General features: G+C 44.1%; 2 protein-coding genes across 4 annotated transcripts in view; both read left to right on the top strand.

Moving 5' to 3' along the window:
- The window catches only part of LOC145327566 (soluble guanylate cyclase 88E-like), a 39058-nt gene that overhangs the window by 4643 nt on the left and 8188 nt on the right, over positions 1-26227 (top strand). The window contains exons 8-20 of the mRNA XM_080171105.1: positions 200-260; positions 703-753; positions 1728-1799; positions 6219-6335; positions 7083-7151; positions 7347-7418; positions 7878-7938; positions 8446-8521; positions 23584-23698; positions 24147-24226; positions 24724-24809; positions 25444-25563; positions 26045-26220. Of these exons, the coding sequence (XP_080027231.1) occupies positions 200-260; positions 703-753; positions 1728-1799; positions 6219-6335; positions 7083-7151; positions 7347-7418; positions 7878-7938; positions 8446-8521; positions 23584-23698; positions 24147-24226; positions 24724-24809; positions 25444-25563; positions 26045-26220 (1156 nt within the window). The remainder of the gene's footprint in view (positions 1-199; positions 261-702; positions 754-1727; positions 1800-6218; positions 6336-7082; positions 7152-7346; positions 7419-7877; positions 7939-8445; positions 8522-23583; positions 23699-24146; positions 24227-24723; positions 24810-25443; positions 25564-26044; positions 26221-26227) is intronic.
- The window catches only part of Fntb (Farnesyl transferase beta subunit), a 135508-nt gene continuing 134547 nt past the window's right edge, over positions 25267-26227 (top strand). For 2 of the 3 annotated variants that reach the window (XR_013882755.1, XM_080173049.1), the window contains exon 1: positions 25267-25305. The gene's annotated coding sequence lies outside the window, so the exon portion shown is untranslated. Of the gene's footprint in view, positions 25307-26227 lie in introns of all 3 variants that reach the window. The other variant, XM_080173052.1, reaches the window with a different exon arrangement.

Genomic DNA, 26227 nt, shown 5'->3' with positions numbered 1-26227 from the left:
CACCCCCATGTCAAAACCCTGTGCACACCTTTGTATTGAACATAAGACTAACCTCCAAGAAAATGGACTAAAACCTGCAGATACACGACCAATACAAAACATAAGCAAAATTAAGCAGCTGTATATAAATGCAGTATTTTACCACAAAAAAAATAAGAAAAAGATTAATTCAATTAATATCTTTTTTTAAATTTTAAAGTATGCATGATATGAGTCGAGAGAAAATGTTATCAAAAACCCAAGAACAAATTGAACTTAAGGTAAAGTTTTACTTGCATTTGATTAATTTGTAAAGCTAGTTATAGATAAGGTCTGTCTGTAAGTTTTATTGAAAATATTTTGAAATTATAATATATTGAAAAATTATATTGATAATAAGATTTTTAAAAATTTATGGTTTTTATGAGCTATTGAATAGCTAAAATCTCTAAAAATTATTCTGAAAAAAGTTAAGTATTTCAATTCAGCTTATACCAACAACGAAATTAATTTGGGGGAAAAATCATGAAACTAATACGTTATTTTCAGATGTCAGCAGAAATTTGACGAACTTTCTATCTGACTCCCAAATATTATTTATAGATTTATTTCGCTTGTTGGTTTTACCTTATACCTGATTTCAATTTCTATTTATATTGTTATTCTCGGCGCTATCTGTGGCCCAAGGGTGCCTTGTTAATTGATTATAAATTTTAACTCTAGATGGCGTTGGTGAATGCTGAAATAAAGTCCTACACAATGAAACTACAACAGGTCAGATTTATTGATTTTTTTTAATTACACCTAAAAAAATCTCCCAATTATATTGGTCAAAAATAAGATTTTTTTCTCTAAGAAAAACCCCAAAAACACCCAATACGGCCCACGCCAGGCTGCAATTGAATCAAGACAAAAGTAAGTGCCGAGCTCTGGGACCTATGTATGGTGAAATTAGACATAAAACCATGATGATTCCAGGTACAACCAAAATATTTCAGCAGGATCTTTTTGAGAAAATTAGATTTGAAAGTTTCAGGTTCAATTTTCACCCCCTAGGAGTTGCCGCATCATCATGACAAGAAAAGCAAAGATTATTTATTTAAAATTTTGAACAACTTTGCTTTTATGAAGTCTTTCATTAAACCTCTCTATATATGATTTATTTAAGGCTGAATTTCCGTGACCTTAGCAAAGCAACTGATAAAAATGGCCATTAATTAACTCCCTTCAGGAGTGGTTTTATGAAGAACTTTATAAAAGCAAACTTGTTCAAAATTTTAAATAAATAATCTTTGCTTTTCTTGTCATGATGTTGCGGCAACTTCTAGGGGGTGAAAATTGAACCTGAAACTTTCAAATCTAATTTTCTCAAAAAGATCCCGCTGAAATATTTTGGTTTTACCTGGAATCATTATGGTTTTATGTCTAATTTCACCTTACATAGGTCCCAGAGCTCGGCACTTACTTTTATCTTGATTCAATTGTAGCCTGGCGTGAGCCTGATTATAAATTTTCTAATAAAATGAAATTATCAGAAAGATCAGAAAGATATTGATGACCAAGGTTAAAGCAATTAAACCTTTTTTTAGTTACGACTGTGTATATAAAAACCTACAAGAATTTAATCTACAAAATGCACCATATTTTTCTATTGAATGTTTGTTTGTTTGTGGCGTCGCGTCGCCTATAATCAACAGGTGCATGCGAAATGTTTTACATTAGGATCAATTGAATCATTTTAATTTTAGGATAAGTTAGCTGATGTTATGAAGAAGACACAGGATATCATTGATCAAATGTTACCAAAGCAGATATCAAATGTAAGTTACAATAGCATTTCCAGTGTATGGCTTCGAAACCGATTAATATCCGGTGGATTAGAACTGGTTCTCAGCCATACTGAAAAATCATGTAAAGCATCATATTACATACAATTTTTACGAATATTATAATAAAATCAAAAATTTATTTCCAGTTTGGTTAGCCCGGGCCTTTAGATATATTACAGTAAGACCCACGAAAAAGTATTTTTTAGGGTGTACAGTAGGATATATAAGTTGGAAGGAATTTTAATGTTAGAGGGAGATTTAAAATCTGCATCAAATTTTAAGGATTTTTTATAAAATTCGTTTTTTGTATAATTCTTTATCTAAAAGCGGAAATACAATTTAAGTTCATAAATTTTGACCAATAGGATAGGTGGATTGGAAACTACCTGCGCTCTAATTGGTTGAATGATGTGCGACACTTAAGCTTCTCCAATCAGAGCGCAGATAATTTTCAATCCACCAATCACAGATGTCAAAATTAATTGTTTTTTTTTGTGAGCTTGTGAATTTTATCATCCTTATTGTAATCAGGGATCTTACAGGTTAAGACATTTGACGATGAATTGTTGTACATCCCCAATTATGATAATTATCCCAAAATTAAAAGTATTAGTTGAGATGTTTGGACACTGGATTTAATAAAAGTACCCAAGTTTTAAAGCCAATATAAGATAAATCAAGCCAAATCCTTTTAAATTTGTAAGTCTAGCCTAGGAGTTAGGATTTCCTTAGCCTTATGTATAGATGTAATAGGAATATGTAAGACTTAGGAAACTCCTAAGCTAGTCTAAAAGATTTTATAGGATTTGTTCCAATGGTCCTACCCCAAACGCAGGAGTACCAAACGTCGGAGTGGACAAACGTCGGATTGGACAAACGTCGGATTGGACAAACGTAGGAGTGGGACAAACATCGGAGTGGACAAACGTCGAAGTGGACATTGCTTAAGTAAAACCTAGGAGTGTCCTCTATTTAAATAATATGAAAATTTTGAATTTTTTTAAACCCATGTCTACAAAATAATGACTATGGCCGCAGCGCTCGGCCCCCTGGTCTATAACCTAACCTAACCTAACTAAAAAAATAACGGGACCGAGGGGGGGGGGAGGGTAGATATACCACACTTTTCTGGGATCTTGCTGAGTCAAGTATCAACTGTTGGGAATATCAAAGGATGACTCCATGCAAAATTTGAGCCGGATCCGGCCAAAACCGGCCGTGAATTTTATGAAAAACCGGTTTTTTCCGGTTTTTAGGGGGTATCTGTAAATCGATTCAGCTGGAGCAAAACCGGTTAGAGGTACAAAAAATTTTACTTCACATGATATTTAGCCAATGCAATTGCCTACAAAAATGTACTTCATCATCAACTTGATTGGACAACTCTTTCCCCTCCTAAATGTCCATTAAAACCTCGGAAACGGCAAAAATCGCCAAAAATCACGCCTTCGGCGGCAAATAACGGCTAAACGGTCAGCCGGAGGTGAACGAAACATAAATAAAGAAATGTCTGCCTCAAAAAGTTGTTCAACATCACAGAGATGCTTGAAGTCTCTAAAACGACTCCTTCCCCTCCTTTAAGGGGAAAAACTGAAAAAACGTGATTTTCAAAAGTATGCCCACTTCGTGGGTGTGGGGGGCACTGAACCCGTCACCCCAGGGTCACCAAATATAAAGTCTAGGCGGCCCACAATGCTGAATTTTCACCAAGGGAAAGTCTTGTGTCATTATCTCTTATGAGAAAAAAGTTATTAATTAATTAAAATTTCAAATTGTGATTTTTTTATGGATTTCTTTGATGAAATGACAGGCCGGTCAATTTTTAGGCCATTTTTTGCTGTTTTCGGCCCACCACGCCCAAACGGTTTGAGATAATCTCACGGGACCTTTTGCCCGACCTAAGCCTGGTTATTTGTAAGGTCTAAGAAAAAAAAAATCCCGGATTGGATGAAGCACGACGTCGCTGCGTGCCGTCAAAAATCGCTGGTCGGCTCATTTTGCCCCCTCAAACCCTTACCTCGTGCCATTTTTCTGTGTAAAGATTATAATTATAATCTTTTGCGTAAGTCTGTTTTTTTTTCCTAGACCTCACAAATAACCAGACTTAGGTTGGGCAAAAGATCCCGTGAGATTATCTCAAACCGTTTGGGCGTGGCGGGCCGAAAACAGCAAAAAATGGCCTAAAAATTGACCAGCCTGTCATTTCATCAAAGAAATCCATCAAAAAATCACAATTTGAAATTTTAATTAATTAATAACTTTTTTCTCATAAGAGATAATGACACAAGACTTTCCCTTGGTGAAAATTCAGCATTGTGGGCCGCCTAGACTTTATATTTGGTGACCCTGGGGTGACGGGTTCAGTGCCCCCCACACCCACGAAGTGGGCATACTTTTGAAAATCACGTTTATTCAGTTTTTCCCCTTAAAGGAGGGGAAGGAGTCGTTTTAGAGACTTCAGGCATCTCTTTGATGTTGAACAACTTTTAGAGGCAGACATTTCTTTATTTATGTTTCGTTCGCCTCCTGCTGACCGTTTAGCCGTTATTTGCCGCCGAAGGCGTGATTTTTGGCGATTTTTGCCGTTTATGAGGTTTTAATGGACATTTAGGAGGGGAAAGAGTTGTCCAATCAAGTTGATGATGAAGTACATTTTTGTAGGCAATTGCATTGGCTAAATATCATGTGAAGTAAAATTTTTTGTACCTCTAACCGGTTTTGCTTTAGCTGAATCGATTTACAGATACCCCCTAAAAACCGGAAAAAACCGGTTTTTCATAAAATTCACGGCCGGTTTTGGCCGGATCCGGCTCAAATTTTGCATGGAGTCATCCTTTGATATTCCCAACAGTTGATACTTGACTCAGCAAGATCCCAGAAAAGTGTGGTATATCTAGGGGAGGGTTGTATAAAAAAAAATTCAACATTGAAAAAAAAATTCAAAATTGAAAGAAAATTCAAAATTGAAAAAAAATTTCAAAATTGAAAAAAAAATTGGGGACTCCTGTGTTTGTCCACTCCGACGTTTGTCCCAAAAAATCCTGCGTTTGTCTGCTCCGATGTTTGTCCCACTCCGACGTTTGGGACTCTTGCGTTTGTTCACTCCGATGTTTTTTCATTCCTACGTTTGGCAATGTGTTTAGAAAACTACATGTACAGTAAAATTAACAGTTCCATGTCTTCTTCTCTCTTCCCTATTCTATTAAAATTAACTTAAAAGGATTTTGGTATCCTACAGAAACAGGACTTTTGCAAATGTTTAGCTTCATTGGTGAACTTTTAGCAAATTTATCTTATTTTCTTAATGTATCCTTTACACTTAATTTAGAATTTCATTTGATTAGATGGTAAAAAAAAGTTATTTATCAAATAGCAGTGTAATAATTCATTAGAGGTCAATATTTTTTTAAAAATAATAAAAGTAATTAAATGAGTTTACAGATTCTTATAATTATAAAGAGACATCTTTTAAAATATTTTCATTTTAAATGATTGCAAAGAAAAATTGCAATTTAATTGCAAACACATTTGAAACATCACAAAAAAATCAAATTTATTAGAATAAAGTCACAAAATGATATTGCGCATTTGAAATGAAAATCGTTAGTAAAGCAATATTTTTTTTGAAAAAATAAAAACTGTTTTAATAAACTTTGGCATTAATTATTCCATGGCAAATGTAAATGTTGAGTTTTAAGAAAGAAAGCTTAAACAAAAATATAATTTTTTCTAAAGTGGGGCTAATCCTATAATAAAAAGTAGTGGTGTTTTTAGTCCTGAATAGTGATCTAGAAAATCAGAATGGATTGCACTTTGCAGGGAAGCTTTATAGATTTGTTGGGTTGGTTTTCGGCTATTTTGTGAAATCATTCACACTACTCTTCATGTAGGGGCGAAGTATTTAGTAATAAATATATCTTAATTATTTGTATTTAATATTTCATGTGTAATTTAACTATTTTTATCTTATCTAGCATAATCAATACATACACATTTCCTCTTAAAACAACATGATTCATTAAAATTTTATATATTTTTTATTTTTTATAAAATTTTCTTACAATGAATACGACATTTTCTTTATTCCAAGGCAAAATATGTTCTAGAATTACAACCAATAATATAGAGTGTTTATTTCTTGATAGGTTAAGTTTTGTTTTATGTTTTTTTACCATGGCGGGTTCCCTAAAAGAGCCTAGTCAAACACAGAACTCCCCCCCCCCCACCCCATTTTAAAATAGTGTCAGTGCCCTCCAAAAATGTAGGTACAGGAAAAAACTAACCCCATTAATTTAAATGTATTTCAAATATAAGGAAAGGGGGTTTTCAGAGCTCTATTACGATTTTGAACAACAAAGATATTAAAATTTCATAAATGTTATTGTGCTTTAATTCTTTGTTTTTAAACAGGAATTAGCTGCTGGGAAAACCAACATGGAACTTTGTCAGACCTATAACATGGTGACAATGTTGTTCTCTGATATTGTTACTTTCACAAATATCTGCTCCAGGCTTCAGCCATTACAGGTAGGTATATAGATAGATAGAGAGAGAGACAGATAGAGAGACAGATAGATAGACAGAAAGATAGACAGATAGATAGACAGATAGATAGACAGATAGATAGACAGATAGATAGACAGATAGATAGACAGATAGATAGTCAGATAGAGAGACAGATAGATAGACAGATAGATAGTCAGATAGATAGACAGATAGATAGACAGATAGATAGACAGAAAGATAGACAGATAGATAATTAATTAATTAGACAGATAGATAGACAGATATACATAGATGGACAGATGATAGGATTGGATACAAAACCACGACAAACAAAACCGCGACAGTTACAAAACCGCCTCATAATAAAACCGCAACAGTTACAAAACCGCGACAATAACAAAACCGCGACAATAACAAAAATATAACTATGTAGGAATTTTTGTAGGAATACATGGCCGCAGCGCTCGGCCCCCTGGCCTACCTAGCCGCGGGCGCTCGGCCCACTTGCCCATAACCTAACCTAACCTAAATATTGTAAAAAAAAATATTAAAAATTTGAAAAAATCTTTTTTTAGTAGATTTTTCAATATGTAATGTCGCGGTTTTGTTATGAGGCAGTTTTGTAACTGTCGCGGTTTTGTATCCACTCAAGATAATAGACAGATAGAGATAGATAACCAGATAGGTATGAAGAGGAATGTAAACAGACATCCTGTTACTTTATCATAAGAATATGTTGATATTTTATTGAATTTTTTTTATAATTAGGTTGTTGCCCTTCTGAACAATATGTATACACTGTTTGACTTCCTATGTGATCAGAATGCTGTTTATAAAGTAAGTTTACAATTTTATAAATGATAGTAGAGTGAATACATTTGCCTTATCTAGGCAAAATTAATTACCATGCACAGTTAGGACTTCTTGATAAGTGTCGTTCAATCGATGGGTTAGTACAATGCAGTATGTGGAATGATTTATGTTAGTGTCATAGAACCAGCATAATCCCATTAATCTTGTATATATTTGTAGGTAGAGACAATTGGTGATGCCTATCTTATTGTAGCTGGATGTCCAGTTAAATCAAGCAATCATGCTCTTAAGGTGAAATATAGAAATTAAAGTGTGTTCATTAGAAACCACATAACACAGATATAAGGCAATAATGAAAAAAGTTTATTTAAATTTACATATTTTTATCTAAAAAGAGTATGACAAAAAAAAAGATTTTAATATACAAACGCCAATTCCTACAAATCTGCTTGCTGTCGAAGAGGTGTCAAATTCGATTACAGATTACTTTAAGTCATACAAGATACGCTAAAAAGTTATTTATTGCTGCTGTGTAAGGCCTGTGACATCATTGATCAAAGTAGGAGGTAATTATGATATTCAAAAAGATGTCTTGCAATCAAAGTGTTAGTTGTCTGTTGGGTCTAAAATTTATTGGTCCCTTGGAGACGCAAACCATGAATTTTACCCCTTGTAAGACAATAGTGGTTTTATTGTAGTTAAACATGACAATCACTTTTGATTCCTGTGACAGATGCCATCCTTGTTTAGATAGCTGACATGGCTTTTGATATGATGGATGGAATTTCTATGCTGAAGGATCCAGCCACAGGTACATACACAGTACACTACACAGCATACAGACTTAAAGAGTAGTATTGCTACAAAATGTTTAATTTAAATTTTTATAAAAGTCATACGTTTTGGGTTTGACAAGGATATTTATGTACATGCACACTAGTAAAGCAGTAACAATAAGCTCGAATTAATTTTTAAAAACTCAGCAAATATGTCAAGTTAAAATGGATTTATTATTGCTTGGATTTTACATCAGATTATCATGTACTCTAAAAAGTGAAATTTGTAGCTTGTTAAACTAACGACCCCACCCACTTCATCGCCTCCCCTCCTACTGGATGAGCAATAAATGATTTTCATGTTAGCAACCAAATGGACGACAATATTTACTCAGTCATAATATCCACGTACATTATAAATCCAAAGCTATTTACAAAATGATACAACATTGATTTTTTATACATAAATAATAGATATAGAGAAGCTGTGGTACTAAAAATATGGTCTAAAAAGAGACATACTAATTATCTAATAAATTTAGGAGCTGACATTGAGATGAGAATTGGCTGTCATTCTGGGCCTGTCATAGCTGGCGTTGTTGGAATGAAAATGCCTAGGTGATTGATAGATATAGATATAGTTATAGATAGATAGAAACATAGTTATAGAAAGATGATAGAGATGTATATAGTTATAGATAGATAGAATGAAAATGCCTAGGTAATTGTGGTATGCGGCAGCTCTGGACCATGCAGAAACCAAGACATTATAGTGATGCTACACACCTAGCTAAATCCTGTTATTCTACAATTATAAAGCCACCTGAAAATATGTCAGATAACGGTACCGATTTCATCTCTCAGTTGTCCTGCAAATGGAGGGAGGGGTGTTACCCCTCCCTCTCCCATCTTAAGCACCGGAACCTTCCCCTTCAACCACCAAGTTATCAGCACCACCTCAACCCTGAGGATAAAGGATCTAAACCTGCCCTCACCTGATATAATCACCCCCACACAGACTGTTGTTGTCACCAGTAATCATCAAACCTTCCCTCTTTAGTACCCAGACCTACCACTCAACCCCTCTATGCTTATCTGCCTATTGTGCTGCTCCATGGGCTATCCTGCCTGCCCCAGACAGGGATAGCCATCTACCTAACCATTGCAATTATCTATGTTTTACTGTATGATTTATCTTTAACTATCTTTATTCCTAATCCATATGCATTTATATTATGGTTAACTGTATTCTTAATCCCCCCCACCCTTTCCAGGGATGGGGGACCATGATTGCCCAAACTGACTATTGTATATGTATTACAATGCTTTTATGTTATGATTATTTATTCCTATCCATATAGTTAATGTTTGTTGTATATAGCTTTAGTATCCTTTACACCTTCAATAAAGTGACAACTGAAATAGATGTTGATTTTTGTCTAGTGAATGCTAGAGAAGCGTAGCTTCTCTATAGTAAGGTGTCCACGTCTGTTCACACTGCCGTAGTCTTTATTCAAACTCTGGTGTCTGCCATTTACCCTAGGCGGATACCACAACTTTGGTGACAGCTGTGTGAGATTACGGCGAACCACAAGTGTAGAGCAGACGCGCATCTGAGGCTAAGGTACTCCCAGCAGTGAATCTGGCAAAACTGACGCAAGCAACCTGAATTACCCACCCTGGACAGCAAAGTTTAACTCTGCATCCGGCAGTTGTGGAAGCGAGACAGCGAAATTTGACAAATAACCGCGAGCAGCGCTGATATCTAACGGAGAATTGAGCGCCAAAAGGGCTGAAACAGGCCTGCGGACCGGCTGAAACAAGCCAAATAAGTGTAAACGGCTGAAAATAGGCCAATTTTACTGCAAGAGATAGCAGGATCCGAACCAGTGGCGCTAGCAGGACGGGACATTCCCTGCCGCCATCAGCTGGATTTGGATAAGCGGCGCTAGCAGGACGGGACATTCCCTGCCGCCGATAGGCTGAAACACGCCACATAGCTGCCAGCGGCGCTAGCAGGACGGGACATTCCCTGCCGCCGATAGGCTGAAACACGCCACATAGCTGCAAGCTGCGAGCCAACATACGAGTGTAGTGCACCAGAACAGAGAAAAACTACGTCAACTCCAAGTATCCTGAGAGGCTACAACGCAGCCACCCATCTAGAAAAACAGATATTATGTTACATTGCAGGGATTACCACCCTGGTGTTATGGCCAAACAATAGATTTATGAGCAAAGCTTGGCAAACAAATTGTTGTGTTGTGATAAATCTAAGAATAGAACAGGCTTGGATTATTGTGTATTGTGATAACAGCTAAAAATAGAACAGAGTTGGTAAACAAATCTGTTATGCAATTGTGATAAGGACAAAAATAGAAGCTAGATGTAATATAATAAAGACCCTGATATACAATCAAATCACCTCAAGCCTATAGCACAACAACAATACACCCCTTATTCCAAGGGAAGGGGAGGAGCCCCTCTCCATTGAAGGCAAATACAATCAGGGTGATATAATAGATAAGCCTAGGATTAAGAAGAAAAGGCACTATTACACCAGCACACAGTTACCCCCCTCCCTCACAGGGGGAACGGACGGAGTTACCCCGTCCCCTCACGCGCTCCCCCCCCTCCTACCCACACTAGACTAAGTCCGTCTGTAGTGTGGGGCTAGCGACCGGGAACACAAAGCGCCATTCACGGGTAGCGCAACAGAGTGCGGAAAATCTCATAAGTCCAACGGACAAAGCGGACCAACGAGAGAGCGAGTTGAGGGACAAGTGCGCGTTTTATCTGTGTGCGCGGATTGACGGTGCGAAAGCGCGCTGCACGGAAAGGAGATTTCACGCACACACCCACACAGGAGAGGGGCCACTCTATAGCATACAACAGAGATATTTTTTTAGGAGAAAAACTTGCAAGCTCCTCCCTCCCTGTCTACAGTGTGATAAGGAAAACTAAACCAGTTCCTTAAACCCGCTCAGACCCTCAACATCTCCTAACCCTGCCAACCCTACTTCAAAGCTGAGTGGTTAGTGAAACAAATATATGTATATATAAATACCCAAGTGATAAATAATGTTGTTTTTTTGTATCATGGGTACAAGTAAGTGAATACTAACCCCACCATACAACACTGGAAACTGATATGGTAACTGAACGAAAGTACGCCCACCCTGTGGACATAGCCTGACTTGATGCCCCACACTGGGCAGTGGTGGTGTGTACCTGGACCATCGACCTCATAGTTGTGAACTTTATCCAGAGGAAGCGTGATTTTTTTTGGAGCAAGGAGGAAAGCTAGCTAGCTCTGGGGATATTCTTATACACGTATATATATATATGGGAGTGTAGCCATATATATATATATAGTTAGCCTACCTATCCATATATCTACCAGCGGATACGCTCCTAGAGACATCTGTGGATCCCTAACATATTCCTTTTACCTTCAAGCTAAGATCCGCTGGTTATCACAGAAATCAAGAGCTATACTGGAAAGGAGAACAACTCAGGCTCAACAGTTAAACAAGACGCTGGCACCAACAGACCAACCCCCTGATACTTATCATGGGGACGCGCCAGCCACAGAAACTCTTGAGCCAGGAGGACCGAGCCTACGGCTACGTGGACTACCACCCTAATTACACAGCTATAGTATTTATATAAGGGGTGAGCCGGCTCGAACCCCCTTGCGGCGCGGCTACTCTACTCTGCTCCTACATCTACAAGATAAGAACTTGGCCGCCCCTAGCCCGACGTGCGGAAATAGAAGACATTCATGATTGGGCATTAACTGTGTGCCTAGGCCTGCTGCTGACACTGTGGTGGACAGAAGTCTTCATTTGGACCAGAACCACCAACATCTGTACCCCACCACTCTCTGCTTCTTCATACACGATACTGCTTCTATTATTACTTTGGCCTACTGTGTGGAGTACAGTGAACATCAAACACATGCCAGGTCACAGACCCCTGGTCCCTGAGATGCCCTTGCCTGGAAGGGTGACTGAATGTCCGCTGCACAGCTCCTGTTCAGTTGGTGCTCAACGTACGAGAAATAACAATACTGGACTGGGAACTGCTGAACCTGTAGGTGTCCTCCTGGGGGTGTTGAACGATGCAACTGAGCCAAATGAGAAGGTGACAAGCTTCAGAGACTTAGTGGCCAGCCCCAAGATGGACACTACTACCAGAACTGAGACTCCAAAGGGGCCCAGCCCTAGGGCCAGTACCACCTGTTTCTGGGGTGGAAAGGTCCTCCCTGGCACTGGCCTCACCAATCTGGAGGATGGGGAGCTGCCCCAGGGGAATAGGCCCTTCACCCAGATGCCCGACGCGTACCTGGGGGTGGGGGAGCCGCCACCCAAGCCTCCCTGGGAGTCCCAAGGCATGGAACGACTGGGGACCGGCCTAAGGATGGGGACTGGTGACCTGCTGCAGTGGAAGACTTTACCCAGCACGGAGGGAGCAGAGTTGACCAGCAGCAGTGAGGCTGTTCCCCCACACTCCAAGACCAGATGCCGCTACTCTGTTGAACCACTGCACATGTCCCAGCCAAGTTCCCCCATGTTGCTGAAGATGGAGGCCCACCAGGATGCAGAGCTCCAACTAGGGAAGTCAATAAGAAGGCCACCCCCTGCCAAAACCAGAACCACCGCCGGGGCTCCCCACCAGCAGCTGGCGGAGCCTGGCAGGGACGCAATACCAGCTGGCAACTCTGGCCCAACTCAGGTGGCTACCAACAGTCTGCTGACAGTCCGGAATACAGTTCAGGCTACCATCAGTATGGCATCTTCTGGGCCTTGCTGGTCCACCTGTGGGTACCTGTCCACACACTGGCCACAGGTGCCCCCCAGAGATCATAGCCCCCTTTCCGACTGGCACCCTCAACGGCCTTTGCTACCAACTACCTGGCATACCCAGAGGCAGGATCCCTCATGTGGAGAAGCACCTGCAGAAGCTAAGGCCGAGGCTGGCCTCGCCACCCAGGGGAGGAGAGCCGCTGTTGGATGGAAGGAACCTGTGTGTATGGGGAGGAGGCTGAATGTAACCAAGGAGCCACCACAAGCAGCCCAGCACCGCCTGACCCCTAGTAGGGGAGACCCTGTTTGTCAGCTGGTGCCCCAACTGGAGGAGGAGAGACCTGGCAGGTTGATACACCCTGGGGAAGCCGGCCTGATGGGACCCAGCTGGACGAAGGGGCGCTGCCGCTTCAACGGCCACACAGCCGCCAAGTGTAGAACCGGTTGGGACCAGGAAATGAAGAAACACCAGGCCGCCCAACAACCAGCATGCAACCAGTCTGCCACCCAGGTCCACCTGGAGGGAGATGCCCAGCCGTCACCCCAACTGGCGGCCGCCGAGTGGGAGAGGCAAGAGGCGCTAGCCAGCGAGTCTGAGTCGATGTATGGGACGCCAACCGGCGTCGCCACCTGGAAGGAACGAGAGGTGCTTCCCTGCACCACCAAGCTGATGTCTGGGGCGACAACCATCGCCGCCACCTGTGAAGACTGGGGGGTGCTATCCAGCGCCCCACGCTGGTGCCTGGGGCGACAACCGTCGCCGCCACCGAGAGACCTGGACCCCTGTGAAGACTGGGGGGTGCTATCCAGCGCCCCCACACTGGTGCCTGGGGCGACAACCGTCGCCGCCACCGAGATACCTGGACCCCGGAATGAGCCCGCAGCCCCAGAGGAAGGGGTGACACCCGTCACCCCCAGCCAGCCAGAGCCCCCAGCCAGCAGGGAGAGTCCAGCTGTCCCTCACCCTCAACCGCATCCAGCTGTCTACCTCCCTCAACCAAGCCAGGGTAATTGTATTGCACCGGTGTACCAGGAAGTTTGGGCTGGGCCAAACTTGCCTGCGCCCCCTGCATCTGCCCCAGGAGCCAGGATATCAGCCATTACCAGCCAAACTGAAGAAGCTTTGACCGCTGCCTGGGGAGTAACACAACTAGATGCGCCAAGTGCCGAGCCTAAACATAGAAGTAGAGGATCCCCAACAATTATGTCTACCCAAGATGGAGACAATGTGCCTGGACCCCTTCAGGCTAGGGGAGGAAATCCGGAGCCTTGTGCCTCCAGTCTACCAGCAGCAGTGGCCGAGGATGGGCCTGTCTCCCAGCCAACTAGAGCGGAGCCACCCTTGCAGATCCAAGACAGCCTCCGGCATAAGGGATGGACTGTTACCGTCCCCTACCCCGCAGGTCTGACTGCCATGCACCCCCCTGCCAATGTCCAGGATGAGCCTGAGGAAGGCAACGCTCCTACAGTATGGCAACCACCACCTGCCCGCGTTGACAGAGACCCTGGAAGCCGAATGAACCTGACCAGCCCCAAGGGCGAAGAAACTTCGCCTGCATCCAGTAGCCAGCCTGCCAGCAGCAAGGTGACCAACACGATGGAGACCACCAGCCCAGTGGAGAAACCTGGAGGGGTGTATACCAGGCGGCTGTGGGTCCAAGCCCCCTCATGTGCTGTGCCACCCCTGGAGGTTGCCAGGGTGGCCTCAGAGGTACACATCCAACGGCCAGAACATCCAACAGGACCAGCTACTCCAGCAGATATAGTAGATTCCGTTCGACCTGGGGAGGGCTGGAGTCCACCACCAGTCAGCAGCTGGTATCCTGGCGGACCCATTCCACAAGGACAACACACTGAAGGCCGCTACCACTGTCGGAAGTCTGGCGGTGCAGACAACCCCCTCCAGCCTTCCGAGGGGAGAGTTGTGGTATGCGGCAGCTCTGGACCATGCAGAAACCAAGACATTATAGTGATGCTACACACCTAGCTAAATCCTGTTATTCTACAATTATAAAGCCACCTGAAAATATGTCAGATAACGGTACCGATTTCATCTCTCAGTTGTCCTGCAAATGGAGGGAGGGGTGTTACCCCTCCCTCTCCCATCTTAAGCACCGGAACCTTCCCCTTCAACCACCAAGTTATCAGCACCACCTCAACCCTGAGGATAAAGGATCTAAACCTGCCCTCACCTGATAGAATCACCCCCACACAGACTGTTGTTGTCACCAGTAATCATCAAACCTTCCCTCTTTAGTACCCAGACCTACCACTCAACCCCTCTATGCTTATCTGCCTATTGTGCTGCTCCATGGGCTATCCTGCCTGCCCCAGACAGGGATAGCCATCTACCTAACCATTGCAATTATCTATGTTTTACTGTATGATTTATCTTTAACTATCTTTATTCCTAATCCATATGCATTTATATTATGGTTAACTGTATTCTTAATCCCCCCCACCCTTTCCAGGGATGGGGGACCATGATTGCCCAAACTGACTATTGTATATGTATTACAATGCTTTTATGTTATGATTATTTATTCCTATCCATATAGTTAATGTTTGTTGTATATAGCTTTAGTATCCTTTACACCTTCAATAAAGTGACAACTGAAATAGATGTTGATTTTTGTCTAGTGAATGCTATAGAAGCGTAGCTTCTCTATAGTAAGGTGTCCACGTCTGTTCACACTGCCGTAGTCTTTATTCGAACTCTGGTGTCTGCCATTTACCCTAGGCGGATACCACATAATCAGATAGATAGATATAAAGACAGTAGATATAAAGACAGATAGATAGAGAGAGAGATAGATAGACAGACAGGTAGATACACAGATAAATAGACAGATAGATAGACAGATAATACATAGATGTATAGACAGATAGATACATAGATAGATAGACAGATAATAAATAAATGTATAGACAGATAGATACATAGATAGATAGACAGATAATAAATAGATGTATAGACAGATAGATACATAGATAGATAGACAGATAATACATAGATGTATAGACAGATAGATACATAGATAGATAGACAGATAATACATAGATGTATAGACAGATAGATACATAGATAGATAGACAGATAATACATAGATGTATAGACAGATAGATACATAGATAGATAGACAGATAATGCATAGATGTATATGTGGTATCCGCCTTGGTTAAATGGCAGACACCCGAGTTCAAATGACTACGGCAGTGCGAACAGATGTGGACACATATATTATAGAGAAGCTACGCTTCTCTAGCAATCACTAAATAATAAACAGAGTCTATTCAGGTGTTACTTTATTCAGGGTCTAAGGTTTACTAAAGTTATATACAACAAATAATAAATACACAGATTGGAATAAATAATCCTAAAGCAGAATCAATATAAATACATATACAATAATCAGATTGGACAATAATGATCCCCCATCCCTGGAAAGGGTGGGGGAACCAAACAATACAGCTTAACCATAATAAGGCTGTCAAAATCTATCATTAATTTTAAAGCATAGGGAGGGGTCAGGCTGACCCCTTCCCCAGTACTCGGGGGAGGGCCCTCGGCCCTTCTCCGAACCAAGGTCAGGGTTGCCATAGAACATGGCTCACAGTTGCCGAATACTCCAACTCTCCCCTCGGAAGGCTGGGAGGGGGTTTCCCTGCCAGACTTCCGACAGTGGTTGAGGCCTTCGGCCCGCTCATTAGGGGCTATTATGTACACGAGATAATAATTCAATGGAATCCTAGTGGTGATTTTCAGGGCTGATGGGCCCCCAACGTGGGGTAGAAGGTAGAGGCTGGCTTTTGTTGGGCACGTGGCATCCCAGTCCATTGAAAAGTCCCGGGACTTGGCATGGGTGAGCCTGGCCCTGGCCAAGGCCTTACGATACAAGGTTGGGTGATACAGGAATACTTGTGACATCGCGTTCAGGGCGGCCCGTACACCTCCTTGTGCAGCTGCCAGGGAGATGATGGTTAAGTCTCCCAGCAGCTTGAGGATCAACAGCAACAGACACAGTATGGCTGCGCCATCTCCCCACTCGTGAATAGCCTGTCTGAACCCAGCCCAGACATCCAGGGTTTCCTCCCCTTCCTCCGCCAGTCGGTCAATATTGTAGGACACGATCCCATGGTCTCCGGTGGCTGAACAGCTGCCTTGCTGGACGCATGAGCCATACGACAGGCCGGTCAGCATGGCGGCCTTATACGCCGGGAACGCTAGTAGCTGCTGCCAGTCATTCAGCTCGGCCTGGGAATACAATCCTCAAGAGCTAAAGTCATCCAAGGGCTCGGTCAGCAGCTGCTTGGGTGTATCCAGCAGGGGTGGCCTCTTCTTAGGTGCAGGAGTTAGCTCTATCCACCCTTCCTCGGCGTGTACAGTTAGGGGGTAGGTGGAGGAGCAGGGAATCTTGGTGGCGTGACCGCTATACACCTTTGTCACGGCATCTACAAATCCTGTGGGCTCCACCGGCACCTTGTCCCAATATTCATTGCTCTCCCTTACCACGTACTTATTACGTTGGCAGGTAAGCTGGAGCAATACATCTCCCCTCAAAATAGAGAACGTGCTCCCCTGGACACGCACCGGATGGGCCGGGTCTAGCCGGATTGGCCGCTACTTCTTCTGCTGCTGCGCTTCTCATTCGAGTTTCCAGGGTAAATCCGATGTAACCCGCGTGTATCTGGGCCTGGAGGGGGACATCCACGTCCCTGGCCGATACTCTGGGCAACGCTGCCGCGGCCGGGTCGGCTGCCACGAACAATGCTGGGTGGTTGGTGGCATGGGCCTCAAAGTCGCAGTTCACTATCGAGGTGGGGGTAGTCATGTTGATGAAGAATTGGGCCTGATGGTCAACCAGGAACGCATCCATCACCAGGCTGGGCTGGAGGCTGCGGATCAGCCTCAAGGGGCAATCTCTCCCCAGGTGGTCCCACACATATGTGGCCTCTCCAGTGACACAGGACAGCTCGGACTGGGGACACTCTAGGGTCAGGTGGTCGGACTGGGACTCCACCCGTCCGTCTCTTCCTTGACCAGCAGCCGTCGCTCCTGGAGCACTAACTCATTTCGGTACAGCTGGCCTTCAAAATTGACGTCCTCCCCTTCACAACCCACCCCCTCGGGGCTGTTGACCAATGCGCCTACCATATCGAGGGTAAAGAACAGGGGGTGGTTCAGCTGGAACGTCAATGGCTTGGTCTTGCCTGGCAGGGTGTAGACTCGGCTCCGGGCCAGGTCCCGGCACGTTTCTGGGTCAATCTTGGTTGGCCGCATGAGGGTGGGGACCGAGGTCACCTTCAGGTGGCCCCAGACTCCACACCTAAATGTCCACTGGGACACTGTGAGTTGACAGCTATATCCCGTGGTCTCCCGAATCTTAACTTGCTGCAGGACATGTACCTCATGGCCCAAGGGCACCTCCTGGTGTAGCGGCTCCTTGCTACACATCTGCTCTTTGTTGAAGGCGGTGACATGGGTGGGGTTGGCACAGTCCCACCCTACTAAGACATAGCTAGTTGTAGGCCACACAGCTGCTAGCAATAGGCCCCACAGAACCATCCACCAATGGGAGAATCTGCCAGACATCCACCGTCCTCGCGCGTGCATCTGGGGATTCTCGGCTCTGGCCACAACTGCTTCCTGGGGCTGGACACTGCTGGACTGCTCCTGGCTAGATATAAATTTCAATTGAGTGTTATCTTTAGATGCCCGGGGCGTCCCGATACCCTCCCCAATGACGGACTGACAGGCGACGGGCGCCTGTCTGGGCGTCGGCTCCCCTAGCCCCAAGGTGGCCCTTCCCTCGTCCATGGCATGCCCAGTGGCATGGGGCTGTAGTGCGTGTGGCACAGGCTCGCCCTGTATTACATCCCTCCCCTGCCCTAGGAACTCAGGTGCATGTGGCACAGGCAAGTCCTGATAACCCCAAATCTCAATCTCCCCAGCCTCTGGTGCGGGAGGCACAGGCAAGGCTGGAGGGTTACAATATTTTGGATACAATGCATTTGTCAATTTTAACTTATCCTGGCTCAGTTGAGGGTGGTAGACAGCTGGACTCTCTCTGCTGGCAGGGGGCTCTAGATGAGGGACAGCTGGACTCTCCCTGCTGGCTGGGGGCTTTGGACGATGGATAGCTGGACTCTCCCTGTTGGCTGGGGGCGCTGGCTGACTGGGGGTGACGGATGTCACCCCTCCCTCTGGGGCTGCAGGCTCGTTCCAGGGTCCAGGTCTCTCGGTGGCGGCGACGGTTGTCGCCCCAGGCACCAGTGTGGGGGCGCTGGATAGCACCCCCCAGTCTTCACAGGTGGCGGCGGCGGTTGCCGCCCCAGACATCAGCTTGGGGGTGCGGGATCGCACCTCTCGTCCTTCCCAGGTGGCGACGCCGGATGGCGCCCCATACATCGACTCAGACGCGCTGGCTAGCGCCTCTCGCCTCTCCCACTCGGCGGCCGCCAGGGCCTCCCCGTACATCGTCTCGGTGGCGCTGGGTAGCGCCCCTCCGCTCTTGCTGGGGGTGACAGGGGTTACCTCCTCCCTCGGGGGACTCGGTCTGGCAGGCCCCATCATGTTGAGGCTGAATGGTAGAGGCCGCAGGACTTCTGGCTCCGCAATGTTGGTTGGCTGCACGAACTCCGGTCCCAAGTGGTTGAGGCTGAAGCCCAGGCCAACCCGGTTGGGTTCAGCCACTCCTCCCAGCACGTTGATCCTGGCTGGGATAGTCCCAAACTGCGGCATTCCTACTGAGTGGCCCACAGCGCTGGGGGCGGCTGCTTGCTGGAGTGTTGCTGGGGGCGCGCTCCCTTCCATGTTGGCTACCTGGCTGGGCTTCCCTGAGTGAGCGCCCTTGCCAGCTACACGTCTCCTGCCGGCTACCTGGTCCCAGTCAGCCTTGCACTCGGCTGCCGTATGGCCTGCGTAATGGCAACATTCACATTTGGCAGGACGGTCACGGCGTGGCTGGGTGCGTCGCTCTTCTAGGCTGACCTCCATAGGCGTAGGACAATCTCTGATTCGGTGGCCCTTCCCATGGCAGCGGTAGCAGCGGCCTGGAATCTTGGAGGCGTCATCTGGTGCAACCTTCCCCATCTGGTGGAGACCCGGAGCCAAGGCGCCAATCTCCATTGGCTCCGACTCATCGTACTGGGGCAACTGGACGCTGGCCGATCCCGTGAGCCCGTCGGTGGCGTCCACTAGGCACACACCCTCCTTCAGCTGCTTGGTGATCATGGTCACGGTGAACATGGCTCGCCTCGTGTACTCAGGTACCAAGGCGATCTCATGTCCCATCATCACACGTTTCACATTGGCATTGCGGATGCCGCGGTTAAGTTCATCGATGAGTAACTCCAGGTCTTCGTGGCTGTAGGCCTCCCTGTACAGCGCACACTTGGTGGATATGTAGGCTTGTATGGGCTCCGTTGAGTGTTGCCTGTAGTCCCTGAAGGCTTGCTTCAGGGTCTGGGACTCATAGGCTGGACGAAATAACATTTCACACTCGGCCTTGACTTGTTCGTAGGTCAAGGCTTGGCCCGCCTATCCAAACAGATGAGAGGCCATCTCCGCCGCTTGCCCTGCCAGGGATAGTAAAAGGGCGTTGCGGCGGTTCAGTGTGTCATGGGGGGGTACGCGGTAAGCCGCCCATGACATTTCCAGCCTCCGGATGTGGGAGTTCCAGGACTGCTTGGGCGGTCCTCGGTACTCCGGCAGGTTACTCAACATCAGCTTGCGGTACTCGGCTGGAGCCGGCTGGGGATCGTCCTGGAGCCATCCTTGGAGCTGGTCGCCTCCTTGCGCTTGTGGCTGCTCCATCGGGTCAAAGGTTCAGCGGTGGGACACTAAGTTTTAAGTCAATACTATAGGCGGTTTACACTTATGGTTTCTATCCTAGCAGCCAATACCGTTTATCACTTGGTTGGTAGTTTGAACTACAAAGATCTAAAATAGGTGTACACTGGGGTACTTGTCACTAGCTTCTAAGCTTTAAGGTAGGCTGGTAGGTGTAGAGAGTTGTTGAGGGTCTGAACTGCTGTCAGGAACTGATTTGGTTTTCCTTATCACACTGTAGATAGGAGGGAGGAGCTTGCAATTCTTTTTTCTAAAAATATCTCTGTTGTATGCTATAGAGTAGCTCCTCTCCTGTGTGTGTGTGTGTGCGTGAAATCGATGAGTAACTCCAGGTCTTCGTGGCTGTAGGCCTCCCTGTACAGCGCACACTTGGTGGATATGTAGGCTTGTATGGGCTCCGTCGAGTGTTGCCTGTAGTCCCTGAAGGCTTGCTTCAGGGTCTGGGACTCATAGGCTGGACGAAATAACATTTCACACTCGGCCTTGACTTGTTCGTAGGTCAAGGCTTGGCCCGCCTATCCAAACAGATGAGAGGCCATCTCCGCCGCTTGCCCCGCCAGGGATAGTAAAAGGGCGTTGCGGCGGTTCAGTGTGTCATGGGGGGGTACGCGGTAAGCCGCCCATGACATTTCCAGCCTCCGGATGTGGGAGTTCCAGGACTGCTTGGGCGGTCCTCGGTACTCCGGCAGGTTACTCAACATCAGCTTGCGGTACTCGGCTGGAGCCGGCTGGGGATCGTCCTGGAGCCATCCTTGGAGCTGGTCGCCTCCTTGCGCTTGTGGCTGCTCCATCGGGTCAAAGGTTCAGCGGTGGGACACTAAGTTTTAAGTCAATACTATAGGCGGTTTACACTTATGGTTTCTATCCTAGCAGCCAATACCATTTATCACTTGGTTGGTAGTTTGAACTACAAAGATCTAAAATAGGTGTACACTGGGGTACTTGTCACTAGCTTCTAAGCTTTAAGGTAGGCTGGTAGGTGTAGAGAGTTGTTGAGGGTCTGAACTGCTGTCAGGAACTGATTTGGTTTTCCTTATCACACTGTAGATAGGAGGGAGGAGCTTGCAATTCTTTTTTCTAAAAATATCTCTGTTGTATGCTATAGAGTAGCTCCTCTCCTGTGTGTGTGTGTGTGCGTGAAATCTCCTTTCCTTGCAACGCGCCTACGCACCGTCAGATTGCGCACACAGGTAAAACGCGCATCTATCCCTCAATCTGCTCTTTTATTGGTCCGCTTTATCTCCTTTGTCCGTCGAATTTTCGTTGCGTCCCGAGCTCCGCTGCGCAACCCGTGAAATGCGCGCCGTTCTCCCGGTCGCTATCTCCGCACGGTAGACGGACTTATCCAAGTGTGGGGAGAAGGGGGAGCGCGTGAGGGGACGGGGTAAAGCCGTCCTTCCCCAGATGGGGAGGGGGGTGCCGCAGGTTTGAGGTGACTGGGTCGTGAGGTAATTGTGCTTCTCCCTTAATCCTTGGCTTATTCTTATGTCACCTCAATTGTATTTGCTTCAATTTATGGTGGGCCCCTCCCCTTCCATTGGGATAAGGGGGTGTATTTGTCGTGCTGCAGGTTTGGGGGTCAGATTGTTTACCAATGCATTGTTATCTTACATCTAGGTTCTATTTTTGGCTTTATCACAATACACAACAAATTTGTTTACCAAGCCCTGCCCATAAATCTATTGTTCAGCTTTCACACTAGGGTGGTAATCCATAAAATCTGATATAATATCTGTTTTTCTCAATGGGTGGCTGCGCTGTAGCTTCTCAGGATACTTGGAGTTAACGTAGTTTTTCTTCTGCTTGGTACACTACACTCGTATTTTCGCTCACAGCTCGCAGCTATTTTGCTTGTTTCAGCCAGTCGGCGGCAGGGAATGTCCCGTCCTGCAGCGCCGTTGGTCCGAATCCGGGTGGTGGCGGCAGGGAATGTCCCGTCCTGCAGCGCCATGGGTTCGGATCCTGCTATCTTTTGCAGTAAATGTTGGCCTATTTTCAGCCGTTTGCAATTATTTGGCCTGTTTCAGCCCGTCCGCAGGCCTGTTTCAGCCCTTGAGCGCTCAATCCTCCGTTAGATTTCGGCACTCTTCGCGGTTCTCCGTCAAGTTTCGCTGCTCTCCGCAGTCTCTCGTCCGATTTCGCTGCTCTCCGCAGCTCGGGTTCCGCCACTCTCCGTGGTCTTTCGCTAGGTTTCGCTTCCACAACTGCCGGATACAGAGTTAGACCTTGCTATCCAGGGTGGGTAATTCAGGTTGCTTGTGTCAGTTTTGCCAGTTTCACTGCTGGGAGTACCTTAGCCTCAGCTGCGCGTCTGCTCTACACTTGTGGTTTGCCGTAATCTCACACAGCTGTCACCAAAAGTTGTGGTATCCGCCTTGGTTAAATGGCAGACACCCGAGTTCAAATGACTACGGCAGTGCGAACAGACGTGGACACATATATTATAGAGAAGCTACGCTTCTCTAGCAATCACTAAATAATAAACAGAGTCTATTCAGGTGTTACTTTATTCAGGGTCTAAGGTTTACTAAAGTTATATACAACAAATAATAAATACACAGATTGGAATAAATAATCCTAAAGCAGAATCAATATAAATACATATACAATAATCAGATTGGACAATAATGATCCCCCATCCCTGGAAAGGGTGGGGGAACCAAACAATACAGCTTAACCATAATAAGGCTGTCAAAATCTATCATTAATCTTAAAGCATAGGGAGGGGTCAGGCTGACCCCTTCCCCAGTACTCGGGGGAGGGCCCTCGGCCCTTCTCCGAACCAAGGTCAGGGTTGCCATAGAACATGGCTCACCGTTGCCGAATACCACATATAGACAGATAGATACATAGATAGATAGACAGATAATACATAGAAGTATAGACAGATAGATATAAAGACAGGTAGATAGACAAATTGATAGATAGTTTTAAAAATATATATAAATAGAATATATACAAATTATTGACCCAGGTTTTAATAGGAGAGAAATTGTCTAATATGTTAAATCTTTATTAAGGTATTGTTTGTTTGGCCAAAACGTAGGTCTAACAGAGAAATTTGAATCCAACTCAAAGCCGATGAGAATCCATATTTCTGATACTTGCCAGCAGCTACTTGGAGCTAGATATAAGGTAGATATCTATTATCTATCTTCCAATCTGTCTTGTTATATATCTGTATATCTTGCCATCCATCTATATATTTTATATGAAATTTACATAGTAGAACCCTTTACTAGGGGCAAGTTTTCCCTTTTTTTTAAAGGAAAAAGGTATTTGTCTCTGTGTACCTATAGATCTCTATCCGCTGAACCGATATGGTTGTACTTGACAGGGAAGCTTCTCTGAGAAGGTTTTATTTTTTTTTGGGTAGGGTGACACTATCCATCAAAGAAAAAAAATTCCCCTAAAAAATATTTCTTCAAAAAAACAAACCAAGAGGCCTTGAGGAGAGTAAAGCAAATTTCAATTATCTACAAATTTACAATGAAATCTTGCTTATTACTATTAATCAATAAAATTACTCTATTTATTTGTCTATTAATCTAAAAAAATGATCAGTAATAAGTTTTGATGATAGGTAGAGGAAAGAAATGATGCAGGACTGAAGGAAAAACTTGGAGGACACAAAAGTTATTTTCTCAACTCTAAGGATGGCAGGTATTGTAGTTAAACCATTTTACAGTGGAAAAGTTTTAATCCTTATACTAAAGTAACAGGATGTTTGTGTGTCTGTGTATCTGTGTGTTTGTTTGTACCGAAGGATCTTGCTAACCGCTGAACCAATCGGGGTCTCCTTAACAGCGTAGCCTCTCATAGGTCCCGAGAAGGTTTATAACTATTTTCTTGGGGGGTGGGACACCCAACCCCCCCCCAAAAAAAAATGAAAAATCCCCCCCCAAAAAAAAAAAATTTTGCCCTCCCAAAATTTTTGTTTACTTTTTCTTTTAAAATCTAAGATAAGAAATTGGGTTATCAAATACGACTCTCTCTTTAAGTGACCCTAGAGGCCTCTAGGGGCGTAGCCGCTAGTGTAAATTACAGTATTACTGTAGTACAAATATCATAATAAAAATTAAACAAACAATTACATAAAATAGATTAAACTTAAATTTGTTTCAACTAAATTCAAATATTTTGACACAGCTATATTATAGGCAACCTTTGTCAGAACAGATTATAAGAGCTCTCCTACCATCTGAAGATGAAACTGCTAAAATTGAGAAAGAACTGAAAAGATTAGGTTAGTAAAAAACAATACATCGAAACTTTATTTCGTTTATTTTAATTTTGTTCATCCTAGCAAAAAGACATCATTTTGACGTGATAAGGTTCAGAAAAAGATAGAAGATAAAGTTTTCGTATGACGCACATTACAGGATGTATAGTAATAGAAATAACAAACTCTTTAACAACACAATCATGCTCTTTCTCTCTTTCTGTTATCTCTTTCTTATATATCTATTTCTTTCTTTCTCCGACTATCTCTTCTCGCTCTCTCATTCACTATCACTCTTTTCTTTTTATATTTTATGTATTCTCTTTCTCTCCCTTTATCTTTATATCTAACACTCTCCTCTCTTTCTCTCTAACTCTTTCCCTTCCTGAAAATATGGGCGTTTATTCAAGCATTTTATACACCTTTGCATGTATTGGAAATAATCATCCTTGTTAATTCTTTAAATTTATATAGAAATAAACTGACCAAGCTAAATTTGCTTGATTCACTTCACTAAGAGATGAGATTGATAATGAAGATTTTTTTCTTTGAAATATATTTCGTTATGAAGCAGCAGTAGTTACTAATTTATAAATGTTATGGTTGAGATAGATTTATAACTAATTAGTTAAAGTGTTATATAGAAATAATGTTTTAGAAAATGCTCCTAAGGAGGAGGTCAGTGCAACAGAAGCAGCTGAAAATGGTAATGACAAAGAGAATGTAAATGGAATAGAGGAGACTGCTAAAAACATAACAATAGTTGTTGAAGATACAGGTTCAAATTACATTTTTTGGTGAAAAAAATTTGTGAGAAAATTATTTGTCCCGACATCTCTCAATTAAAATAAGTTAAGTAGTATTTGTATGTATTCAAAATATTTTTAAGATGTCAGCCCTGAAATTTCTGTTAAAGACAGGTTTAATATTAAATTTATAAATATAGATGTATAGCCCGATGACTACCTGAATCCCCCTGTTGGGGACCTTTTTCGTCTGCTTGCAAATTGCTCTCTGCTCTTTAGTATTGACTTGGCTGTGTTTATATTCAAGATGTTATTGGTCGATTTTAAAAGACCCAATTGAAAGTCGGAACAGGGTCCTCGGGGGGGGGGGGGGGGACTTACAGTTATTTAACCCTTTCCCCCTCTATTGTTTTAGTCTAATGGTTTAATGATAATTGTTAGCTACAAGCCATCCAAGGCATATTTAGAAATGTATTTCACCACATATTAACTCATAGATATTTTAAAATTCAGAAGAAGAAACAAAATCAATAATATCCAAGGGCTCGCCACGCCCTGTTGAAAAATCGCCCAAGTCGCCCCGCAGGGTTCAATTTGAGGACGAGGTCCAGCAGGAGGAGGAAAACAAGGATGCAGAGGTCAAAAGCACAGACACAACTATAATTCATGGGGATAAGAATTCTTTAGAGGTTTGTC

Source organism: Acartia tonsa, chromosome 9 (assembly GCF_053477335.1).
Source record: "Acartia tonsa isolate MP-2025a chromosome 9, ASM5347733v1, whole genome shotgun sequence".
NCBI classification, from domain to species: Eukaryota; Metazoa; Arthropoda; class Copepoda; order Calanoida; family Acartiidae; genus Acartia; species Acartia tonsa.
This window is presented reverse-complemented; position numbering and strand designations above follow the sequence as displayed.